This window comes from Pygoscelis adeliae, unplaced genomic scaffold (genome assembly GCF_000699105.1).
Source record: "Pygoscelis adeliae isolate BGI_AS28 unplaced genomic scaffold, ASM69910v1 Scaffold383, whole genome shotgun sequence".
In the NCBI taxonomy this organism is placed as follows: domain Eukaryota; kingdom Metazoa; phylum Chordata; class Aves; order Sphenisciformes; family Spheniscidae; genus Pygoscelis; species Pygoscelis adeliae.
The window spans coordinates 2,019,118-2,040,185 of record NW_008824592.1 but is presented as its reverse complement, the minus strand read 5'-3'; the positions used below and the strand labels follow the sequence as shown (position 1 = coordinate 2,040,185).

General features: G+C 41.2%; 1 protein-coding gene across 1 annotated transcript; it reads right to left on the bottom strand.

The window, feature by feature from the left end:
* Positions 1-4,758: 4,758 nt before the first annotated feature.
* On the bottom strand, positions 4,759-11,421 carry LOC103915451 (stromelysin-1-like). Its single transcript, XM_009322275.1, has 10 exons — positions 11,314-11,421; positions 10,921-11,165; positions 10,300-10,448; positions 10,071-10,202; positions 9,050-9,211; positions 8,234-8,453; positions 6,946-7,079; positions 6,248-6,407; positions 5,302-5,405; positions 4,759-5,099 (listed from the first exon to the last, which is right to left on the bottom strand). The coding sequence occupies exons 1-10, from the start codon at positions 11,416-11,418 to the stop codon at positions 4,999-5,001; spliced, it is 1,512 nt and encodes a 503-aa protein (XP_009320550.1). The 5' UTR covers positions 11,419-11,421; the 3' UTR covers positions 4,759-4,998.
* Positions 11,422-21,068: the final 9,647 nt, after the last annotated feature.

Sequence of the window (21,068 nt, the reverse complement as noted above, 5' to 3'; positions counted from 1 at the left end):
AGCACTGTGTTGGTACCAGAAAGATCCCCAGAGCACAGCATGTCTTGTGGCCATCCACAGTGGGAAATGGGGGACTGCTAGGCCTGGGCAGCTGAAATGGGGCCAGACCCTGGCAAGGCTGGTGGGACTCTGCAGGGGTTGTCTGGTCACTGAGGACTGAATTCCTACCCTGAGAGCAGACACTTAACCGAGGCATTCACGTTAGGGCACAGGCCCCCTCCCTGGTCCTGGAAAGAGATGGACAGACTCAGGGAACAAGCCAGAACCAGGGCAGCTGAACCAAGGGGAAGTGATCTCCTGAGGGAGCTTTTGATAATGACTCTACTCACATAGTTTTATGTTAGGTGCCCCTAACCGAATGGGTGAGATGAATCTAAAAATTGGGTGCAGAGTTCTCCTATGCAGCTTACACACCCATAATACCTCTCTGCAGAAATAGCTTCTGGTACTTACAGCCCCACTATAGCTTTCCAACTTTTTCTGTTCCCACAGAGTGACTTTATGTGTGCAGCGTCTCTATGGTTCTAGAGGAAAGAAGTAACTTTCCAGCCTGTAGGACTTGATAAATTTTCCTCACTCATCTTTCTCTCTAACGAAAGGGCCATTAGAAGCCATTAAAACCATCTGGGAAGCTACTGATGAAATTTATAGTTTTCTGATTAGCAGCCTTCTCAAATACATCCTTTTGCCACTCTGCCAACCTCTTTCTCACTTTTCTTGATACTATTCACCATTACTCTCAAAAGACCACAATCACCTCCTCAAGCATTTTTCAGTCACCTAGAATATGCTTTAGAAAAAAATTCCATAACCACAGAGACCTTCTTTCATGTCGTCCTTTGAGGTGATTTCATATAGAAGTAGTACAACATATAAAGACAATGTCTCGTTTTGGCTTAAAGAAGTGAGTGTGAAAATTGCTATGTTCTCCTTCTTTCAACCTTTAAAAGTGCCTGGATAATCTCTCAAGACTGCCTTTGTCTTTCCCTCTTCCAGAGTCAATCTTCTGCCTTGGATGCATTCCCGTAGCCCCATGAGAAGTGTTAAAATTTGCTCCTTTTTTGGCAAAGTTATTGCCAATGCACAGTTTATATATTTAAAAACTAATTCATACTGTAGTATAGAGAAAAGAAAATTGAAAGAACATCCTGTAGAGCCTCAATAGGATGTAATTAAGTTGGTTTGTTCTGCAAAGGGCAAGGACTTAATTACACGGAGCTTGAAACTGCCCCACTCCACTGCCTTATGCACCCTCAGTGTCCTGGCCAGGCTGGACTCTGGTAGCAGTGTAGGATCCCTGGCCAAAACCTGGGAGAGCAGATCCATGCACAGGAAGCTTCTGACCTGCAAAACTGCAGCTTCAGCCTGTGCCACCAATAAGCAGCGCTTAACTCAGTGCCTTTGGCACCTCCTTCCTGACTATGCTGCAAACCCTCAGACCTAGCTACACAAACCCAGCCTAAAAAATATTATATTGCTGATGAAGACAACTGTGTGACCTACTTCTGGCTTTTATATAACAGTGATCTGTCTCCAGCACGGTAATGCTGATTCACTGACATGGCCCCTCTTGTCCCAGTCAGCTTGCACACAGGTCATCCTTGCTCTCCAGTGCTGAGTATTCAGACCCTCCTGGCAGCTTAATTCTTCATTTTCTCCTTGCTTGTGGCAGTGCTGTCTGTCCCTGTAAGTGGAGTCTTGCTTTGTACACAAAACCTGCCCAGGAAGACCTTAAATCCCAGGCAGAGAGAATAGCATTAGACATATATTTCCAAATTTCCTCCGCAACCACAGCAACTGTCTTGAAAATCAGATCAGGAGAAGGAAATGCAGAAGATCCTTGTCACAACATCTCCAAAGGCTTCTGTGTAACATACTCATTCTCCTTCCCAAAAAGCAACATATGACAGCTGCTGCTACTGGGACTAAACCAGTCTTCCAGCTGCAGAACGAGCACTTGTAACCAAACTGTTGGATGTCGAGGTCTGGAGTCCATTGCTTTGCCATAGCATTTAGAAGTGCCTGGTATATGTGACTGAAGTGCCAGGAGAGCAGATGTTCCCCAGACTCTTTCTGCTTCTTGTGCATCTGACATTTTTGTGTTAGTACATACTGTCACAAGCTTGCACAGCTAATACTCCGTAAAGGCCCTATTAAACTGTCAGTGAAGTAAAAAATATATTTTTGCCCGAGTTTTCATGTGCAAAAGATTGGGTCTGGGACAACAGTTGTGCAGTCAAGAATTTCAGACATAACTAGGGGTTTTTTTTGTGTCTCTATTTTGCATGCCTGGTCTCAGACTCCGGGGAAAGTTCATATTCATAGAGGATGAGTACTTGAAATTATGTTTATGGCCAAATTTCCCCTGCTGGTATCCAAAAGGTCTTTAATTACAGCAATCATTTATGAGTTATAACAAAACCATGGTTACAAGAAATCTTCTCTTGCCCACTAAGTGTAGACAGGCAGCTCTAGCACTCCTGTTTCTAAACCCATCTGAATTACGTATTATTATACCATTTGCCAGGAATTTAATTGCTTTTCCCAAAACAAAAGTAATGTTCTTTCATTGCTAAACTTTAAAGACATTAACAAAGCAGAAATACAGATGGAAAATCCATGGTTAATACATCTGACCAGTCCCCTTGTCCAGGTGAAATCCATGCCATGTTGCCTTCCATTTATGGTCCAGGTTAGACCAAAACATAGGACACTTTCTAGATTCTCCTTCACAGCCAAGTAAATATCATTCATTTTTCAGATACTAGTAGTTTAGGCTAATTAATACCTGGAGGTGGGGGGAGTATTTTAATTTAGCTGTTTCCTTGAGGTCATAGCTAAAGAATAGTGCCAGCCTTATGTTAAGAGAAATAATATAATGGCCAAGGTGAGTCATTGTAAACATCATCAATGTTTTGTTTCACCATTGCTGAAAGGTTCTTATTGGTTCCTCCTTAACCACTTTCAAGTCTCAGCCAACAACCAGAGCCTAAAGGCCTGGTTTCTGAAGGTAGCCTTCACATACAAGAAGGTATCTAGTTAGGATATGAAAGTGTGTAGGCACTTTTAAAATCAAAGGGAATTCACTCCGTTATTTATGTACAAGCAGTACTCACAAGCACCCTGCCTAACCCTGGAGGCATCTAAAGTCCTTGGACTGAAGTTTCTTCTGGACAGGCTGTGCACACAGCACAAGCTATTGAGAAAGATACTGGGAGATGTCGGGGCAACACCAGTTTTCCTGTGTCTCTGCCCTGCCTGGACTGCCACCAGATAAGCTCACCCACTTACCAGTCAATGACTTCACCATGGTGCACCACTGCCATTGTGGCAATGCTGAGCCGCTCAGTCCCTACTTGACTTTTAAGCCCTGCTGAGATTCATGGCTTAATTTCTCACCTAAGCTGGTTTTAGGCCTTGTTTTAGCGGTGCTCAGTGCGTATCTAGCATGGCACAAAGCATACATGAAGAGCAGAACATGGCAAAGAAGAGGTTTTCCAAGATCAGACATGATAGCATCTTGGCTGCCCATCCTCAGTCTTGTCTGCTAGCACGGTGGGACAGTGGGTCTCTGGGTACACTGGGAGAAACATGGCTTCCTCTCACCCTGATGGATGGTGCGACAGATGTTAGTAGGTGTTTTGACCAGATGTCTGAGGGATCTGCCCTGTGCAGAAGACCGGGAGCAAATCTAACCTCTGCCCAATGGGGTTTGAGCTGTGGTAACTGGAAGACTGTCCTTATCAACCATTCCCATCTCCTTTCTCTGTCTTTGTCAATTCTGCTAGAGAAAAAGGGATAGCGAGGAGGAGTCTGCTTCCTTGTACCTTCACATCATCAGAGCACCGTTGTGAGAGATGGGGTCAAATCCCTTCAAGGAGAGGATGGACTTCAGCCAAGCTTTCTTTCAGCCCAAGGGGTGTTTAAGTCACTGAGCTGTTGCCCTCTGAGGGGGACCCAAACAGGGTGGATGGAGGAAGCATGTGTGCTTTTGTCTGTGTCTCACCATTCTTCCTCTGGAGGATTCATCTCTGGTAGTTACATGAAAATCCTGGGGTTTTTCTTATCACTTTGGCTTCTTTGCTCTTGGGAAGTGGTTCTTGTCAGTGGTTTCTTGTCCAGCACTGTGAGCTGGACCATCAGTCCTGACTCCATTCCCATGGCACGTTGTCACAGCTCAGCAGGAGTAATCCCCTGACTCCCTGGGACCCCGTGACCATATCTCCATCATTTCCCACCCTGCCCGTGTGCTGCCTCCATCCACAAAATGGACACCTACCCTTCTTTCTGGTTGCTTATATCCGGCTGTACCAATGACTCTGCCCACCAAAACCACCCACAGCGGCACTGGAGCACGGGTCCTCTCAGCCCGTTGCTGTGTTCCCCACCTACCAGCAGGCACCTGTCCCCATCCCTGCACTGACCCCTCTGTCCCCATGCCGTGGGGTCATGGCAAGTGACACCACAGCCACCAGTCTCTCCACAGCCCTTCCCACACTACCATGTAGGATCTCCTCCCACCTCTTCCGCTTCCCCCGCATTGTTCCTGAGTGATCTCTGTTCTCTTCCTCTGTCCGCCACGTCATTTCTTATTGCCTGTTGAAACTGCCCACCTACTTCTGTTTCTCTTTAACTTCCCCCCTACAGACAGTGAGCCCTGCTAAAAATGGCGGTGGGATCCCGGCACCATTCAGGCTTGTGTGTGGTTATACCAGATGCCGTGTCTCCAACAGACTGAACCAGGACACAAGAACGCTGCTATACTTGAGCAAAATATTTTATTACTCAAAAACAACTTGATTAATAAATAGTTGGAAAACAAAATAAATTAAAACTGTACATTAAGTTTTACATTTTTATGGTTTTAAATTAGAATTATCAAAGGCCATCCTTTCAGACTCAGATGCACAGTAACAGCTGAATGATATTGATTATACCCAAGGAACACGAAGAAACATTTCTGGTGCAAATACAGCCCTGCACCATCACTTAATATTTCTAGCAATTAAACCAGCTGTTGCTCTTCATTATACGAATGAGTTTCTTGTTCTTGATGTCAACCTCATACTGTTTTGATCCATGGAAAAAGTAGAAATGTCCTAGAATTGGAAGGACAAAATATTGGCAAATTAACATTTCCTTTTTGTATACCTATTGTTATATGCTTGCTATTTTCTTGGGTGATTTAAAAAAAAATATCAGAACAAACATTTCATATATATATATATTTGAAACGTACACTGTTTTGGCTTTGGTTGGTGGTCTTTTGTTTTGTTTTTAATCACATTTTAATTTATTTACCATTTTTCTGAAGGGCAGCATCAACTGTGTGGCCAATTCCTTGGAAGTCAGCTACTATTTTTCTTGGATATCCCCTTTCCATTGATTGGGTATTTTCATTGAAACTAAATAAAGAAATTGCATGAAAACAAGAAACAAGCATGTGATGTTCAATGTTGAAACCAGGCGGAATTTTTACTAAATAAGTCTACTCTCAGCTGAAAATCCAGTAAGTGCAAGCATCTATCATCTCACAGAACTGTACAAATCCTGGCTGTGTGAATATTTACATCTTTAGTGGCCTATGCAAGGCTGTTTTCAGAACATCAGACTAAATGGTTCACTTCCATTCCCTGAGACTGTTAATAAGGCTGGATGGGGCTTATACTGAGTAATAAACTTAAATAATTATTCAAACTGAATATTTTAATTTTACAGCATCCAATGTATGAAGTGGCCCCATGAGTAGAATGTAAACATCTGGTGTAATAATACCTTTTCAAGATAATATTACAGATTAATTATTAGGGCTAACATTACTGCTTAGCTGAACTGTTTCTTAAAATGTAAATATTTTAATCTCCTTCCATAACTTTCTTGATAGATTTGTCACTTATAAATTTCAGAGAGCGCTTCTTCCCCTCAATAGCTACTGAATAAATACATGACACGGTGACAAAGTCTACTGACATTATCTTTTTATACTAAGTTCAGGTAATACTGCTTCCTAAAGAATAAACAAAGCTCATTTGTCTGTTAATCACAGACTGGTAAGAGTAAATGTCTTTATCTCAGGTGTTACAGACTTTGTTCTATGAAAAGACATGAGTGATTGCCTCTGAGTTTCAGCTTTATACTGTCTGACAACAAGAAGCCATGAACTTTCTGTACAAATACTGATATAACTTGATATTTTAAAAGCTATCTATCTCAATTGTTTGCTGTACAAAAGAGGAATGAGCCTTACCTCCAGTACTTGTGGCCTACAAAGAAATAGGTTTTCTTGGTATTTTGATCATGAACAGCTGCATCGATTTTCCTGACACTAGTGGGGAAGCCCAGGTTCTGAACAGGCTTGGGGAAGCCCGGCTCTATACTGTAGCCACTGACAGCCCAGTACTGGTCGTCTGCAGGAAAACCAGAAAAAGTTAGTAGGGATTCCTGAGGAGACTGAGCTCCTTTTCATCAAAGCCCCAGAGCTTTCTGTGTAGTAAATGCCACCAAATAGCACAGATGTCTGGCTGAGAACATGACCCTCTAAGGCACACATAAGTTTGAATATTTCAGATCTGTTGGATTTTCAACTTTTTATAGTCATTAGAGTATTATATACTCAATAGTTAAAACAACATATTTTCTAGGTGTGTTTGGCACCTTTAAAAATGTATTTCAATAACTTAACGTAGGCAATCAGTTTTGCCTCAGCTATGATCTTCTCTCTCTCTGACAAAAGAAGAGTAATATATTGTGCAGGGCTGTTGTGAAGCAGTATTAGTTAATGACAGTAACAGCATTTTCAAATTGAATATGGATTTGAATATTAAGAATATCTTCTATTAGTATTAGTATTAGAATATTACTTCCATTATTATTATATAACATTAGCAGTACTACTACAACTTTATTCATTCATAAAAAGGACTAGTGGAAATCTAAGAGAAATACCTTTAAAAAATATCACTCGATCCTTCTTGTCAACCTCATAAGCAGCATCAAAGCCAGCTGCCAGTGACGGCCAGAATGAGGAGATGGTGTCGTGCTCAATGCCTGAGAAATATGGACTTTTGCGCCAGACATAGCTGATAGAAATAAAAACAGTAGTTTCATTGCCTGTTTTTGACTAGGAGATCAGTAGCCCAGAAATGTACTTTAAATCCTACTGTCTGGGTGCTGGAACCAATCCTCCCCATGAGGCAGAGATATCAGCCCTTTTGGGATGCAGTGCTTCAGTTTGCCCTGCTCTTTCATAGGCATTTACCCTTTACTACTGGTTGCTCTGAGGTCACAGAATGGTTGAGGTTGGAAGGAACCCCTGGAGGTCATCTTGTCCAACCCCTCAGCTCAAGCAGGGACACCTAGAGTTGGTGGCCCTGTAGACCTCTCTGCTGGCACCCAAGACAACACGTGATGTCTGTGGTAGTGCTGACAATTGAAGCTTTCTCTTCACCATGTCCCATGCAGGTAGGCACAGCTGTGTTCTTAATTTCAGCTTGGTTACAAATGTTCCTTAAATATTCTTGAGAAACATGTTAAAACCCAATTTAAGGGGGAACCACTTCTTCCTCCCCTTACCTGAAAATTATTGAGTTTTTAAGCTACGATTCTTCATCATGTGTTTTAGAAAGGAAATCAGACCCACATCATCAAAGGAAGCTTGTTCAATCAAAACACAATTACCAACCCAAGAAGTGGGTGAAACCCTGGGCCTGACATACTGTTCTCCCTCACCAGGGTGGATGGGCCCAGCCAACAACCTGCTACAGTACCCAGTGCCAGTGTGCCCTAAAAGTGGACACCTGTAACAGCAGGGGCTACCTACAGGCAGTACTGGGCAGTGGTCCAGTGCAGACTCCTAGGTCAGAGGGCCACCAAAAGTCACCAGTGACAGTTTCCACAGCTCCCTGACCCACATGCAGGATGGTGTGACGAGGAAGGTGCTGCATGCAAAGCAGCTGCAGGCTGAGGAGTAATACTGGGATTATTCAGCCTTGCACAATTTTAATAGACATGGGTGATGATGTATGATGGTTTAAAACATTTTACTCACCTGTCGGTAAACCACCTTACTCACCCAGTCCAGCTGGGCTAGTAAGATGTTGCAAAGTTGCCTTAATACTTTCAGAAAGAAGTATCTTCCCTTGTAATCAAGGGAAGATAAATTCCTTGAACTGAACTTTATGCTTTGCATTTGTGCGTGTCACAAAAAAGTGTTGCTAGAAATGAAAGCACATACCTGCCTTTGAAGAACAGTATTTCCCCACGGAGAGTGGTGATAGCATCAAAAGTGAGATGAGGGTCACAGTCCTCTGGTCTTGTGGGGGTTTTGGAGGGTGTACTTTCTGTTGGTTCTTCCCGGGGTGACATTTCAGTCGGTGCTTCTGCAGGTGTCATTTCAGTTGGTTCTTGCGGGTGAAAAGCTTTTGTTGGAAGTGCAGGAGATTCCCTAGGGGATCCTTTGGGAAATAGGTAAGTGTAGAATTGGAAGGTGAATTAGAATGTTTCATGTTGCAGAGCTTCAGGATGTGCCATATGGAGCCACATGGATAGGTTTCTTAAGGTTAAAACTCAAATAGTAAATTAATGCCAGGGAAAGCTCCTGGGCAGTTTAACTTGGCTATCTGTGCTGCTGACTGTTAAAATGGTATCTGGCATTGTTTTGCCTTTACAAGTCACTGGTCTCTCAAACTGTATGTGCTCAGGAGTTAATGTAGAGCAAACCCTATTTCTAAAAGGCAGTTGTGCATGTGACCACCCTTTTGTGGAAGATAAGAGAGTTTAATACTACAGACATGGGCTTTTCCTCTGGTATCATTGCAGAAAGGCTCTTGGACCTTCTGACTTACTGGCATGGATACAGCCCACAGATGCCATTTTGCAGATGTAGACTGTCAGCCACAAAGAAACCAAGAGATTTGCCCAAAAATGATATCAGGAAATTAAACCTCCGTATCCTTCTTGCAGTAGAAAGTTCAGTACATGTTAGCTGTGGGGTAAAATTCATTATAAATGCTTATCCATCATCCACCAAAAAATGATGCTTTTTGCTTACCATAGAGGGCCTGAATTCCATCAATATCATCCTGAGGAAGCCTGTAGTCCCTTGTATCCCTAGCCATATATATAGGATACATCAAAGCACCAAAGACGTTGGAATGACCAAGACCTAGTGAGTGGCCCAACTCATGAGCAGCAACGAGAAATAAGTTGTATCCTAAAAAAAATCCAGCACAAAGAACAAACACTAAATAAATTTTCTTGCATGACAGTGGGATATGGGTGCCATCCTCTCATGCATGATATATCATTTGTGGTCTCAATAAAACAGCAAAATCTAATTATGTCCCAAGTAAGATGTTCTCTGGCATCCTGAAGGAGAAATGAGGTTTGAATTATAAACATTTATTTCTCACAGGGAAACCAATGTGGGCACAGTTCTTGCTCATGTTGCAGAAATTTTCCTGCCAACAAAGAATCAAAGTTTCTTTAATGTTAATAACGACTGAAAACTGGGTGAGAACATTTTAGTCATCTGGTCAGATTTGGGGAATTATAAATGACATGGAATTCACCTGATAACTACTTCACAAAGACCAGTAACATGTAACATCATCCCTGGACATTGCTGGAAACCAGAACACTTCACTGTTATGTTTAATTATATTTACCAACAAACTCAAGATATCTTTTTCCTTTGCAGAAGTTAAAGATTTGCATCACTTTAAATCAGAAAAAAAAAAAAAAAAAAGAGAGCTCAATATTACAATTTTTAAGGTCATTACCAGAGGGTGAAAATTCCCTGCATTACAATGTCATGATTACCCAATATTACTGTTTCATGCTAATTTCATTTCCTTCACTGGAGCTGTAATTGCAGTCTGTGCATTAACTTCAGGGGACTGCCAGGACTGCAGCCCAGGTCAAAATATGCAGAATCATTTTACTAAATTACACTGACATTTTACATCTCAGTAAATACTGGAACTACTGTCATGGGATCTGTGACTTAACAGTGTCTTCAAGACAACACTGTCTAATAAAGAACAGGCAATGCAATATTTAAGGTTACCTACCATTATAGGTAGCAAATTTGGTCCAGTTTTCATCTTCGTCAAAGTGGGCATCTCCTCCTATTCCAGTGCTGGGGGGGTAGGCATGAGCCAGAGTTCCTCCTGGACCATCAAAGGAATAGAAGTCACCGTGAACTAAAAAAAAGGGGGAAAAAAAAAAGTGATGCTTTTCATCATCTCTGTAAGAAAAAGTGACAATGCTTATCATTCCCAGGCAAGGGAGTCCCCTTACATCCAGCGGCGAAGGAGATCATTATATCTGCTTGACCACTGTAAAGCCTGGTGAATCTCAAAGGGGTGACACTGCTCCAGAGCTGGAAGGCTTTTGCAATTGCTTCCTCTACATCAGCTTGGAGCATGTCTGGAGTGTAGTTTAAAATCCTGTGAAATAAGGAGAAAGGAATTAAAAGCAACCAGATCACATGTGGCTGGAGCACATGGTATCAAGGTCAAATATTTTAATCAGTGGTTATTATTATTTATGTGTCTCAAGTTATTTTCAAATTTTTGCTTACATAACAGAGAAAGTTTTCACAGTTTTCTTTCACGTCTTTCAGAAATCCTAACATATATACTCCCAGTTGTATCCCTTCTATCCACTGAGTATATTATTTAGTAGGCTGTTAACTAACTAACTAATGTAAACGCCTATTTCGGTATTTTCATCACTGTTTGGAAGCCTAAAGCAAAGGATATCAATAGTCCCCACATTCATGGCCCTTTCATCCTGAATGGGGCTTTTATATGGAGAGGTACAGGAATAAATAGTAAAGAGCCTGTTGGTTTTACTTCTGCCTAGCATTCACAAAGCTTCCCAGCGGTGTACAGAGAAACATGCTTTAATATATGTTACCGATATGTCACATCTTCTTTCTTCCACCTAGGGCTCTGTGGGAAGGTGCTGTATGAACGGACGTCTGGTATTCCACATCTAGGCTGCTTCATCATGTCCAGCGTCTTATGATTCAGCTCCCCAGTCACCTCTAGCCCAAAGAATGACTGCATTTCTCGGATTTTGTCAGCCATGTGATTGAGGTTCTTTGATTTAAAGAGAGAATTTTTCTCTTCTTTAAAATCATAAAAATTTTCCAGATATTTCTGATGGGGAAGAAAAAGCAACAGTTTAGAACATAAACATTTCTTTTCAAATGCAGAGAGTTGTTAATAAAATATTCTACATCACTAATATATCACTACATTAATTTTCCCAATAGATTATTTCTTAAGTTCTGTCTGTAGTCCTCACCTTAGCAAATTGCATATCTTCTTTTTCCTTTTCTGGAACCACTGGGAAAGCACAAGAACATGCAACATATAGTAACCCAAGGAAAGGAAGGACCTTTGTCTTCATCTTTACCTCCCCGTCCTATCAGCCCTTGCTAGAAGACCTCTCAATCTCTTCTTCTTCTGTCCAAGGCTCACCAGTGTTTCTCTATTTATATCAGTTGTGTGCTTGCTAAAGTCAACAGCTGCATGACTCAGTTTATAACATCCTCTGATTTCCCACAGAAACAGAAAACAAATTTGGTTTTAGAAGCAAGCTAACACATGACAGTTTACCTTGCCTGAAAACCCCTGATTTCACAATCATATTATTGGACAGTATTTTTTTTTCTTCATTCCTAAAATGGACCAGTATTTTAAACTTACAAGTATCTAAATCTATAATCAGTCACCTGGATAAAAATCACCTCGTTTTTCAGAGGTGCTAAAGGGACCTGGCTCTTTGTGAGGGACAACAATCTGTAATTCCTTGCAGCACGTGATAAGAGACCTCCAGAAACTGCTCCTCAGTTTTCCCAGTGTGGTATCCATGTGGTATCCATGTGGGAGCTCAGCATGTCAGGGATGAACCCCTTCCTTTAGCCCATCTTGTCCCTGATAATTTTAGTGACATAGCTGATTATACAAATGACTCATTTATCACTTCTCTTGAACCTGATATCCCAGCATGGTTACAGAACCATCACCTGTGCTGCTACCTGGCCCGTGTAATCACAGATTTATGGCTGCATCCCCTTGTTCTCCCATACTCGCCCCAGGCAACCCACACACCAAAATGTCAAGGTCTCAGTAGAGCACCCCAGATCATAGATCCTGGTTCGTATAGCCTATCAGCCAAGGGCATTTTCATAACTGAAGAAGAAATGGAAGACTGCCCTAGAGAACTACAGGCACCTTGGGCATGTGGGGGTCTTCAGAGGAACTTTTTAATACATCTCCAAAGTCAGAAGATGACGAAGATTTGAGCTGTAGATTCCAAGTTCCCCGAAGTCCTACTTTTGGTTCCTATGTCCTTTTCTGAACATGATGCATTACACTTTATGCAGGGGTTGCAGAACCACTGTCAGTCAGTTCCCTCTTTCTTGCCAGTCATTTCTGAGACACCCATCTTTTGAAGCAGAATTCTCCTGTCTTGACTGAGTGCCCAAATGCAAGTTCAAAAGGAAAAATATGAGCTAAAAATAACCTACTTCTTTTTGAACATGAGAAAAAGAAGGAAAAGAAACCACTTTTCCAGTGACAGCAAACTTCAAAAAACAACCCTAGCACCACAGCAGCTGAGCTCTGCAGTCTGCGAGGTGGCCTGGGGAAAAGGCATGGCCTCCTTCCAAAGGAAACTGGAGTTGAACTGCACGGCCGGAGTAGGGTCATACTGCATGCATGACCCAGGTCAGAGCCCAGGTCCCTGAACTGCTGAGTTAAGTGGCACAGATGTTTATGTCTAAGGCTGCAGTGGGATGAGGGAGGCTTTGCCAATAGCTCTCTGCTGCTGTACTGGGGTGCTCCTGCTCCTCTCATCCTGGCCAGCCCTCCTGCTGTTTCCCTGTGCCCTTCTGATATCAAGTGTGCCCTCAGTGAACTGCTTCAGAGGGCTGAAGCTATGGGAAAGCAGCCCAGAAAAATAACCCCAACCCCACCAACGATAGTTTTCTGCTCAGGTTAGCAACTGCACTGGCTCCCTAAGGGGTGAGAAGAGCACCCACGCCAGCAAGAAGGAGGGCTGGGGTATCGCAGATGGGAACGAGGATGCAGGGAGGCAGCCAGGCATGAGGCTGGGATGCTAGGACCTCTCCTTTTGGCAGTGGCAAGATAAAAGATTATCTCTGCTGGTCATGGAACAGCACCCCAACCTGCATTCGTAGAGTATGGTGTCTGCATTTCTGCAAAAAAATTCAGACACAAAGCAGGGCCATTTAAAATACTGTTTGTATCTCTGCACCTAGCAACAGCAGTTAGCATATGGCACTTACCCTCTTTGCTTTCAGCTAAAAGTTTTGTAAACACCCTGCTTGCTCTGTCCAGGGGATCTAGGGCAAAGCGGTCAGAGCAGCAAGATGCAGCACAACCTGTTGGCAAACATTTTAGCAAGCTCTTTTTAATGTTTAGGAAGCTATTATTTCTCACTGACTTTTGCATGGCATGTTACAGCTCCTTCGTAGGTGTTGGCTTCCCCTTCCAGAGTCTGCTGCCTGCATGTTTGAGCTGACATTTATGGAGTGGCTGGCGAGTGTTGGGAGGGAGAGCTGGATTTTGCCTTGTGAATGCATTTGGCAGCACGAGTGGGGAAAATTCACAGCTGAGGCAGCCTGCACGGCTCTGAGAGTATGCTGAATAAGTATGCTTTTTCCTTGCATGTGGATCCAAGAGAGGACTTCCCTTCTTGTGCTGACCCCAAAGACATCAGCAGCTTTTAGGGTTCAAAATAATATGAGTACCCAGTCCTGGGTTTAGGCATTACAGCATGCAAACGGGAGCTGTGTCGTGGCTTTAATCAGAGGTTTAAAGTGCTTCAAAATTACCTTGTCAGTGGACATGGTGAAGATTTATTGGCAAAGACACAGCTCAGATCTAAATGGGGTGAGCTGAACTGAAGAGATGACCTCACATGGCACTTTTGCCTTGCCTATAGGTCTACTGGTTCATAAGTTCTGCTTCAGGGGTGCCCAGTAACGCTTAATTCTTGGCAAGGCTGAGCAGGTTGGGTGCCTGTTTCATGCCTTGGCCCCATAGGTAACCCCAACAAGATACTGATCTTCCCATCTGCCCTGGGAGGCTGCTACCCTCTGTGCCCCAAAGTCGCTGTTGCCCTCCATCTGGGTTGGAGACCGCGCAGACCACAGTGGTGACTCCTGCCAGCTTATACAGCAGCAAAGCAGCCAGGACAGATTCAGGAATACTGCTCATTTCTTCCCTCAGCTCATCGGCACTCAGACTCATACATCCCATATCACCAGAGAGTGCCTTAATCACCGCACTCAGGGACAAGAGTGGGTGCTTTCCCAGGAAGACCCCTGCAGTAGAACAGAGCATTTCACTGAAAGCTTGCCAACATCCAGGCTAATACTCCTCCACCACAGAACTGTTTGTCCTCTGACAGTGTAATTCATATTATCCTGTGAGGTCTAGCCGAAGTCCCAGGCTTTTTAGCAGATTTGTCAAAATTCTAGCTGGGAATTTTGCCATTTCTTATTTTTACATGGTTGAAATTCCATCCAGAAATGTCATGCCAGTTCTGTTTGGCAGTTTTGACTTATGGAAAGAAGAAGTGGAAGGATACTTAACGTAGTCATATAAACAATTGGTGTTAACTGTATAAACAACTGCAAATTAGGTCAAAGGAAGCTTGAATGAACTAAACATACACACACTATGATTTTACCTCCTAAATTTATAGGAGGATCTGTAGATGTCTTCTTTCCTGTGTCCTTTTTGCTCATACTGTTTCTAAACTCTCCCTCTCTGACCTGCCTGTGCCAAAGAAGCAGGATGGGGTAATGAAGGTCTTGGCCATACCCAGACATGGAAGAAGCTGCTGGTTTTTTCCACTTGAATGGGATTGGGAGATAAATTCATACAAGCAGGTTCTGGGACTTGAGGAACAGTAACTGAACAGAAAAAGACACAAGCCCTTTACATCATCATATGGGCCAGTCTTTGCTAGATAACAGCTAGATAATAACAAAGAAGTGGTTCGGGGAGGTAGGCAAGCAGAAAATTTGCCAAATGGAAAAAAAAGTAGGTCTGCTATTAAAAGACTCAGGGAAACCAGAGAATATTTACTGAAAAAGAAACACTTTTAATCTATCTCTGCAAGACAGTATTTTGAGAGTATTGAAACTGAGCCTGAAATAGGTGTTGACTTGAATTCCACAATTTTGCTTGTATATTCATATACTTCCATTCATCAGTGGGATTTCTTCATCCTAGTTTTATAATATAGAGCTGTTGCTAATAATTATGTTAGTCATTTCGCTACTTCATCTGAGCATTATGTCCAGGTTCCACTGTAAACTGAGAGGTGGCATATAGAGATAGCCTCAAGGGCTGATTTTAATTAAACAGGAATTCAGATATTTTTTGATGATTCTCCTTGAGTATTATCAACAATAACAAAGCTGAAACCACTTCCGCACTTGTATTCAGTGTATAACAAGTTTCATAAGTTGCATGTCATTTCCTCTCAGCAATGTCTGACAGTAGCTTTTTAGGAAGGCATGGTCACAAAGCAATTGCAGTCCATTGGTTTATATCATCCATCAGCGAACAAGAGACAGGCCAGAATCCAAAGCCCAAGAATTTTAAGGTTTGCAGGAATTAAACTGGAATACAAAATTTTGAAATTTTGGCACCCTACAGGTGACCCCTTGTTTCATAAGTGGCAATATATCGGGGCCATGCTCTGAATTTAGACACGTCCCTGAGCAATGAGTGAGGCAGGAAGCACTGTGGTTGTGAGACACAATTAATTCACTGTTTCCTCTTTACCATCCTGGGCCCTACTAGATTCAGACTTGTCACTGTCCCAACACACCAAACCATTAATGAAACATGGGCATGATCCCACCTTTCCTTCTGAAGGCGAATGGTCAGTAAAATGTTGCCCCTCCTCTCTCCTCCCATGCACAGACTTTAATGGTCAAGGACCAAAACGTGTGATTCTTATTCTGTTATAAAGGGTATCAACAAGCTTCCAGGTCTCTGGGTTGGTAGTTAAGGTGATAGTCATTTAGCCTCAAGAACATTTACTGTAGTTTCATGGTTTTGTAGGACAGAAAACAAGTCCACAGAAAATGCTTTCCTACATGCAGTTGGTCATCCCATCTCTTAACAACTGCTTAAGCATTTGACTTAGATATTTCCATAAGCCATATTGTTAATATGTTATATGTTAATGTTACATAAACTTGATTCCAATACTTTGGACTGAGTATTAGGAAGAGATAGGGAGCTTTGCCATTTAAAGTGTCTCCAAACTTTTCTGGAATTCCTTTCAGTGTGGACTGGAAAAAGCTTACAACTTTGATAATTTGACATGGAAGCCCCGACTAGATATTCAGCCAAGATGCAATAACTACATGAAACTCAAGATGCCTTCTTAAGAAGCCTGAGTTCTCTGAAATCAGTGGACATGATAGGACAAGAGGAAGTGGCCTCAAGTTGCGCCAGGGGAGGTTTAGATTGGACATGAGGAAAAATTTCTTTCCTGAAAGAGTGGTTAAACCTTGGACCAGGCTGCCCAGGGAAGTGGTTGAGTCACCATCCCTGGAGGTATTTAAAAGACGTGTAGATGAGGCGCTTAGGGACATGGTTCAGTGGGCATGGTGGTGTTGGGTTGACGGTTGGACTTGATGATCTTAGAGGTCTTTTCCAACCTTAATGATTCTATGATTCTATGATTCTATGATTCTATGAGTAGGGAGAGCAGGGAAGCACTCTAAGAAACTGTCTGTCATCCTGCTGTTTATGTAATGGTTATAATGGTTAAATATAGGCAATTGGCTACTGGCAATCTTGGTCTTCAGTTCATGTTGTATATTTTAATATTGGAATCTCATAAAATATCCGCTATCTTTCATGTGTGCTTCTTAAGCAGAAAGTCTTCTGGACACAGATGACTTGTGATAGAGGCAACATATTTATTTATTCAGGTGCAGAGACTAGAACAACCATTTCAAATATTGAGTAATGAACTTGACCAGTGATTGCTGCAGTCTTAAGCTCTGTGTGGTGGCGGTCCATTTTTTAAAGGAGACTTGTATATTAATAAACTTGGAATTTTTTGACATCTCCGTATTTCCTTGACCCTTTTTTGATCTGGATATGATCATTACTTTGTACAGTGGTCTACAATGATCCCTAAATAGCTGCCAGCAGACCATGAGTACCAAACATGAATTTTACCTTCATTACTTATCATTTTTAGCTGGAGATCAACATCATTTGTGCAATCAATCATTTCTTTACTTTGAATAATTTCTGTTAGAAAGTGTATAATATTCTAACTCTCCCCCTGTAAAAACGTATATGTGTGGCCACCAGATGCATTGGAGACATTTGGGAGTTACTGGTATGGATGTAACAGCCACTCAGTTCTTTGTCTTGTCCTCACTGTACATGCCTTATTCATTGGTCTTGCCTTCCGAGACAGCCCTTTGCCAAAGAGAGCTGGAGGTGATAGGGAAACACAAGACAGTGGAAGACACCATGATTTAGTTCAAAATTTCTGGTGCCTCCACCACTGACAAAAATATATATTTTTTCAAATGGCCCATACTTCAGAATCAAATGGCTTCTTTCCTTTCAGATCGTACAAAAATCATGAGGAGGTAGTATCTCCTGTGGAGCTGCTCACCTGCTTAGAAGTGCCAATAGCCATCTTAGGGCTTTGTCTGCTCCAAGCAGCCCTGCACCCACAAAGGTTTCACTTAGCAGAAGGATGTCTTTGAACGAAGTGATGAAGAGGGAAATCTTCAGATGCTACCATAGGCAGCTAAGGGTATAATTTATCAGTTTTGTAATAATATTGGCAGTTAAATGGTTTTAGAGATGTACTTCTTAGACATGAAGCCATGGACCATAGGAAAATTGTCAAACATAAGCAGCGTAACCAAAAGAATTGAATATTTGTCTCATGTCTAAAAGAAGGAAAATCTTCTAATTTTAGTTTAAAATAGTTTAAACTCTTGTGAAAAAAAAGGCTTGTCAATTTTTCAAACCACTTATTTAAAGGTGCTCACTATGTGAAGGTGCTGTCATTGTGCATTTGTGACAATGCTAAGCTAAAAGGAAACAATCAGTTTTTCACATCTCTCTTAAACCTGAATACCAAAGAAAATGCTTATTTTGAATATAAGTCCAAATAATCAAACACCACAGCTAACACATTAAATTGCCTTGGAACACAATTCCAAGAATGTTTCTTGATTGAACAGAAGGATGAATTTTAATAAATACTGCAAATATTAAATTCACAATCTATTTAATTTATATAAAAATTGCTTTGAGCATACGATTCTTGTAGTTAACAGAGAACCATCTGTGATCTCAAGAATGCAGACTCAGGCCAAAGCAAAGAGATGAAAAGACCTTATTAATAGGTCACTTTCTGGCAGTGGTTTCCTCCAGCTCACCACTAGCTGCCTGCACAGAGGTTACCGTCCTCTCAGAACATCTAGCTGAGATATTCAAATGAATTCATATCTCACCCAAAATAAGTTGGACTATTAAACCGTTGTAACTTTAATTGTTTAATCAAATTCAAGTGACTTGAGTGAAGCATGTCAGGAAGGCATCAGCTCTGCTGTAGAGCAGAGGGAAGGACTGGTGAGCCGCAGTTTCTCCAGCTGGCACTGCTGAGGACGGTGCAAGAGTCAAGCTCGTATGTGCAGTCATGAACAAGGACAGGGATTAGGTTTTAGATGTTAAATTAAATTATTTTTTCATGCTCACAATGTTCTCAAGGAATTGGACTCACATGATTTAGTTGGAAATGACTACCCAGTGGCCTCCAGCTAATTAAAAAAGCACAAGGCAGGCTCATCAGGATGTTGCTTCACTATAGTTTTGTAAGACTTGATCACAGTCTTTTCCCTCCAAAATCCCTCTAGGATAATGCTTCACATGCTAAAGACCCAGTAAACTGTTTCCAGAGCTATGAGAAGTAGTTCAGGTGAATGTGAACAGAAGGAAGTACTGTGGGTTGTCACGGAGTTTGAGGAATGAAGTAATGGGCAGCTGTGTAATTCATAATGACTGATTTTTCCCTAGATCATGCATTTACAAGACACATAAAGCTTGCCAATGCATCTCCTCGGTCCTTACTGTAAACACCGCATCATAAAACCATTATAATCTCCAGATGGTACATGAACTTCTTGCAGTGGAAGACACTTCATCCAGTGCACCATGTACTCTCTTGGTAGCTATGTAGGACAAACTAAGGGAGACTTACACAACGCCTTTCAAAGATGAGCTGGAAACTAAATCACATGGCTGTGCTGAATACCAAAAAACACAGCATCAACACACACACAATTATGGCACATCATGATCTCCCTCCCAGTCACTAATGTTTCTACTGTCCACAGGTCAAAATTTGTTTTCCTCTTTCTTCCAGAGATAACTAGGGAATTTTTTTATTTCCCCAGGGAAATGTTGGTTAGCCTTACCTGTCTCTTAGTAATAGCTTCTCAGCCCCACACGTGCCAACTATCTTTTCGTATAGAGATGATTACTTGATACACCTGTAATTAAACTCTAAATAAATAATCTTATATTGTATTTGATTCTGAAGCCATCTGCTTCTCTTTCACACCCAAAGAAAATTTTGTTAGCATGAAAATTTATCTATCTAATAATGGAGCTTCTTTTATCTGTGCTATTTAGCAAATAGATACCTACAACATAAAAAATAGTAATCAGATTCAGTTTAATTAGTATTAAAAATGTCAAAAGGCCACAGGGAATAGGCTGTGATTTTTTATATATGTTGCATAATTTTTTCATATTTTAGTGTGTCTTGAAGTGGTCACTGATCTTTGCATTTGCACTGCAAAATACAGGGTTAGAATTGCTTCGGGTGACACAGGAATATCCTTTCAGACACTGGTATTCTCAAAGGAGCCACACTTTGGGGGAATTTGTCTTTGCAGCATCCAAATTTTGTTCAGTGAGAGCCAGGATGCTGTGTAAAACAGATCTTTAGTTCATTCCTCTAACATCTATGCCATATATTGTCTCCTCATTCTACCTGAGAACACAAATAATATTTGTGAAACAATTAAAAATGCAACAAAATAGAGAGAGGTATTATAATTCTATTCACACTATATGGAAGAAGAATAAAGTGAATAATTTCTTTGTTGTCCAGGTATTATTGTTAGTTGAAGACAACCAGTGAAAGGAGAGCAAGACCATTTAAAAGCTTGATTTCTTTCTATTTTTTGTCTGAAAAACCTCATTCTTTTGACATGCCAAAATCCTGCAAGAAACAGGTGTGTCTTCCTTTATATTCTGGAAAAATGTAAAGACGAGGAGAAAAACAGGTTCGTTTAAAGAACAATTCATCCCAATGCATCTGAAACCAACTTCTAATAAAACATCTAGCAATGATTTTCATGGTTTATTTCTTCTCAAAACAGGTATTATGTATTGTTTGTTCCCAACTTCTGCAAAGAAAGGACTTCTTTTCTCCTTTGATGAATATTTGAGAACATATTCACATGTTATTGTAGGGTAAAATTAAGAAAAGTTCAATTGACATGAAAGATTGATCATTTTATGTAAAGTGAGTGAGAATCTGTCTGAATTCCCTTTGGTGTTAATAGGTATTTCACAGGTGGAAGAGTGAAAAAATTCCCCTAAGTTTTATTGCAATAATGGCTCAAACATGATTCAATTTTAATAAAAATCATAGTTGGACAGATAATGAAAGAAATTGCTACCTACTTGAGAAATTCCATGTAATATGAATTAGTCACTGAATATGTGTTAAAAGTAGTCATACAAGACTGTTAAATTGTTAATAGAGAATTTTTGATTATTTCTCAAACATCATATGCTTGGCAACTCCTTGTTTTTCTTTCTTCCACTAAGAAAGTTTCTCTTTCCTTTAGAAAATATACTAGTCAAATATGCTCAAAATTTCCCAGATTATATTTTAGCTCTTCCAAACTTCTACACCACCTATTACTTCATATATTTAGAAAAGATTTCTGC

Bases quoted from the DNA above. Each gene is read 5' to 3' on its own strand.
- LOC103915451 (XM_009322275.1), bottom strand. From the start codon at position 11,418: ATGAAGACAAAGGTCCTTCCTTTCCTTGGGTTACTATATGTTGCATGT. The intron at 5,406-6,247 runs GTAAGGCTCATT...TTCTTTATTTAG, and splicing joins GTAGGCCACAAGTACTGGAG to TTTCAATGAAAATACCCAAT. The intron at 5,100-5,301 runs GTAAATAAATTA...TTCCAATTCTAG, and splicing joins TGCTGCCCTTCAGAAAAATG to GACATTTCTACTTTTTCCAT.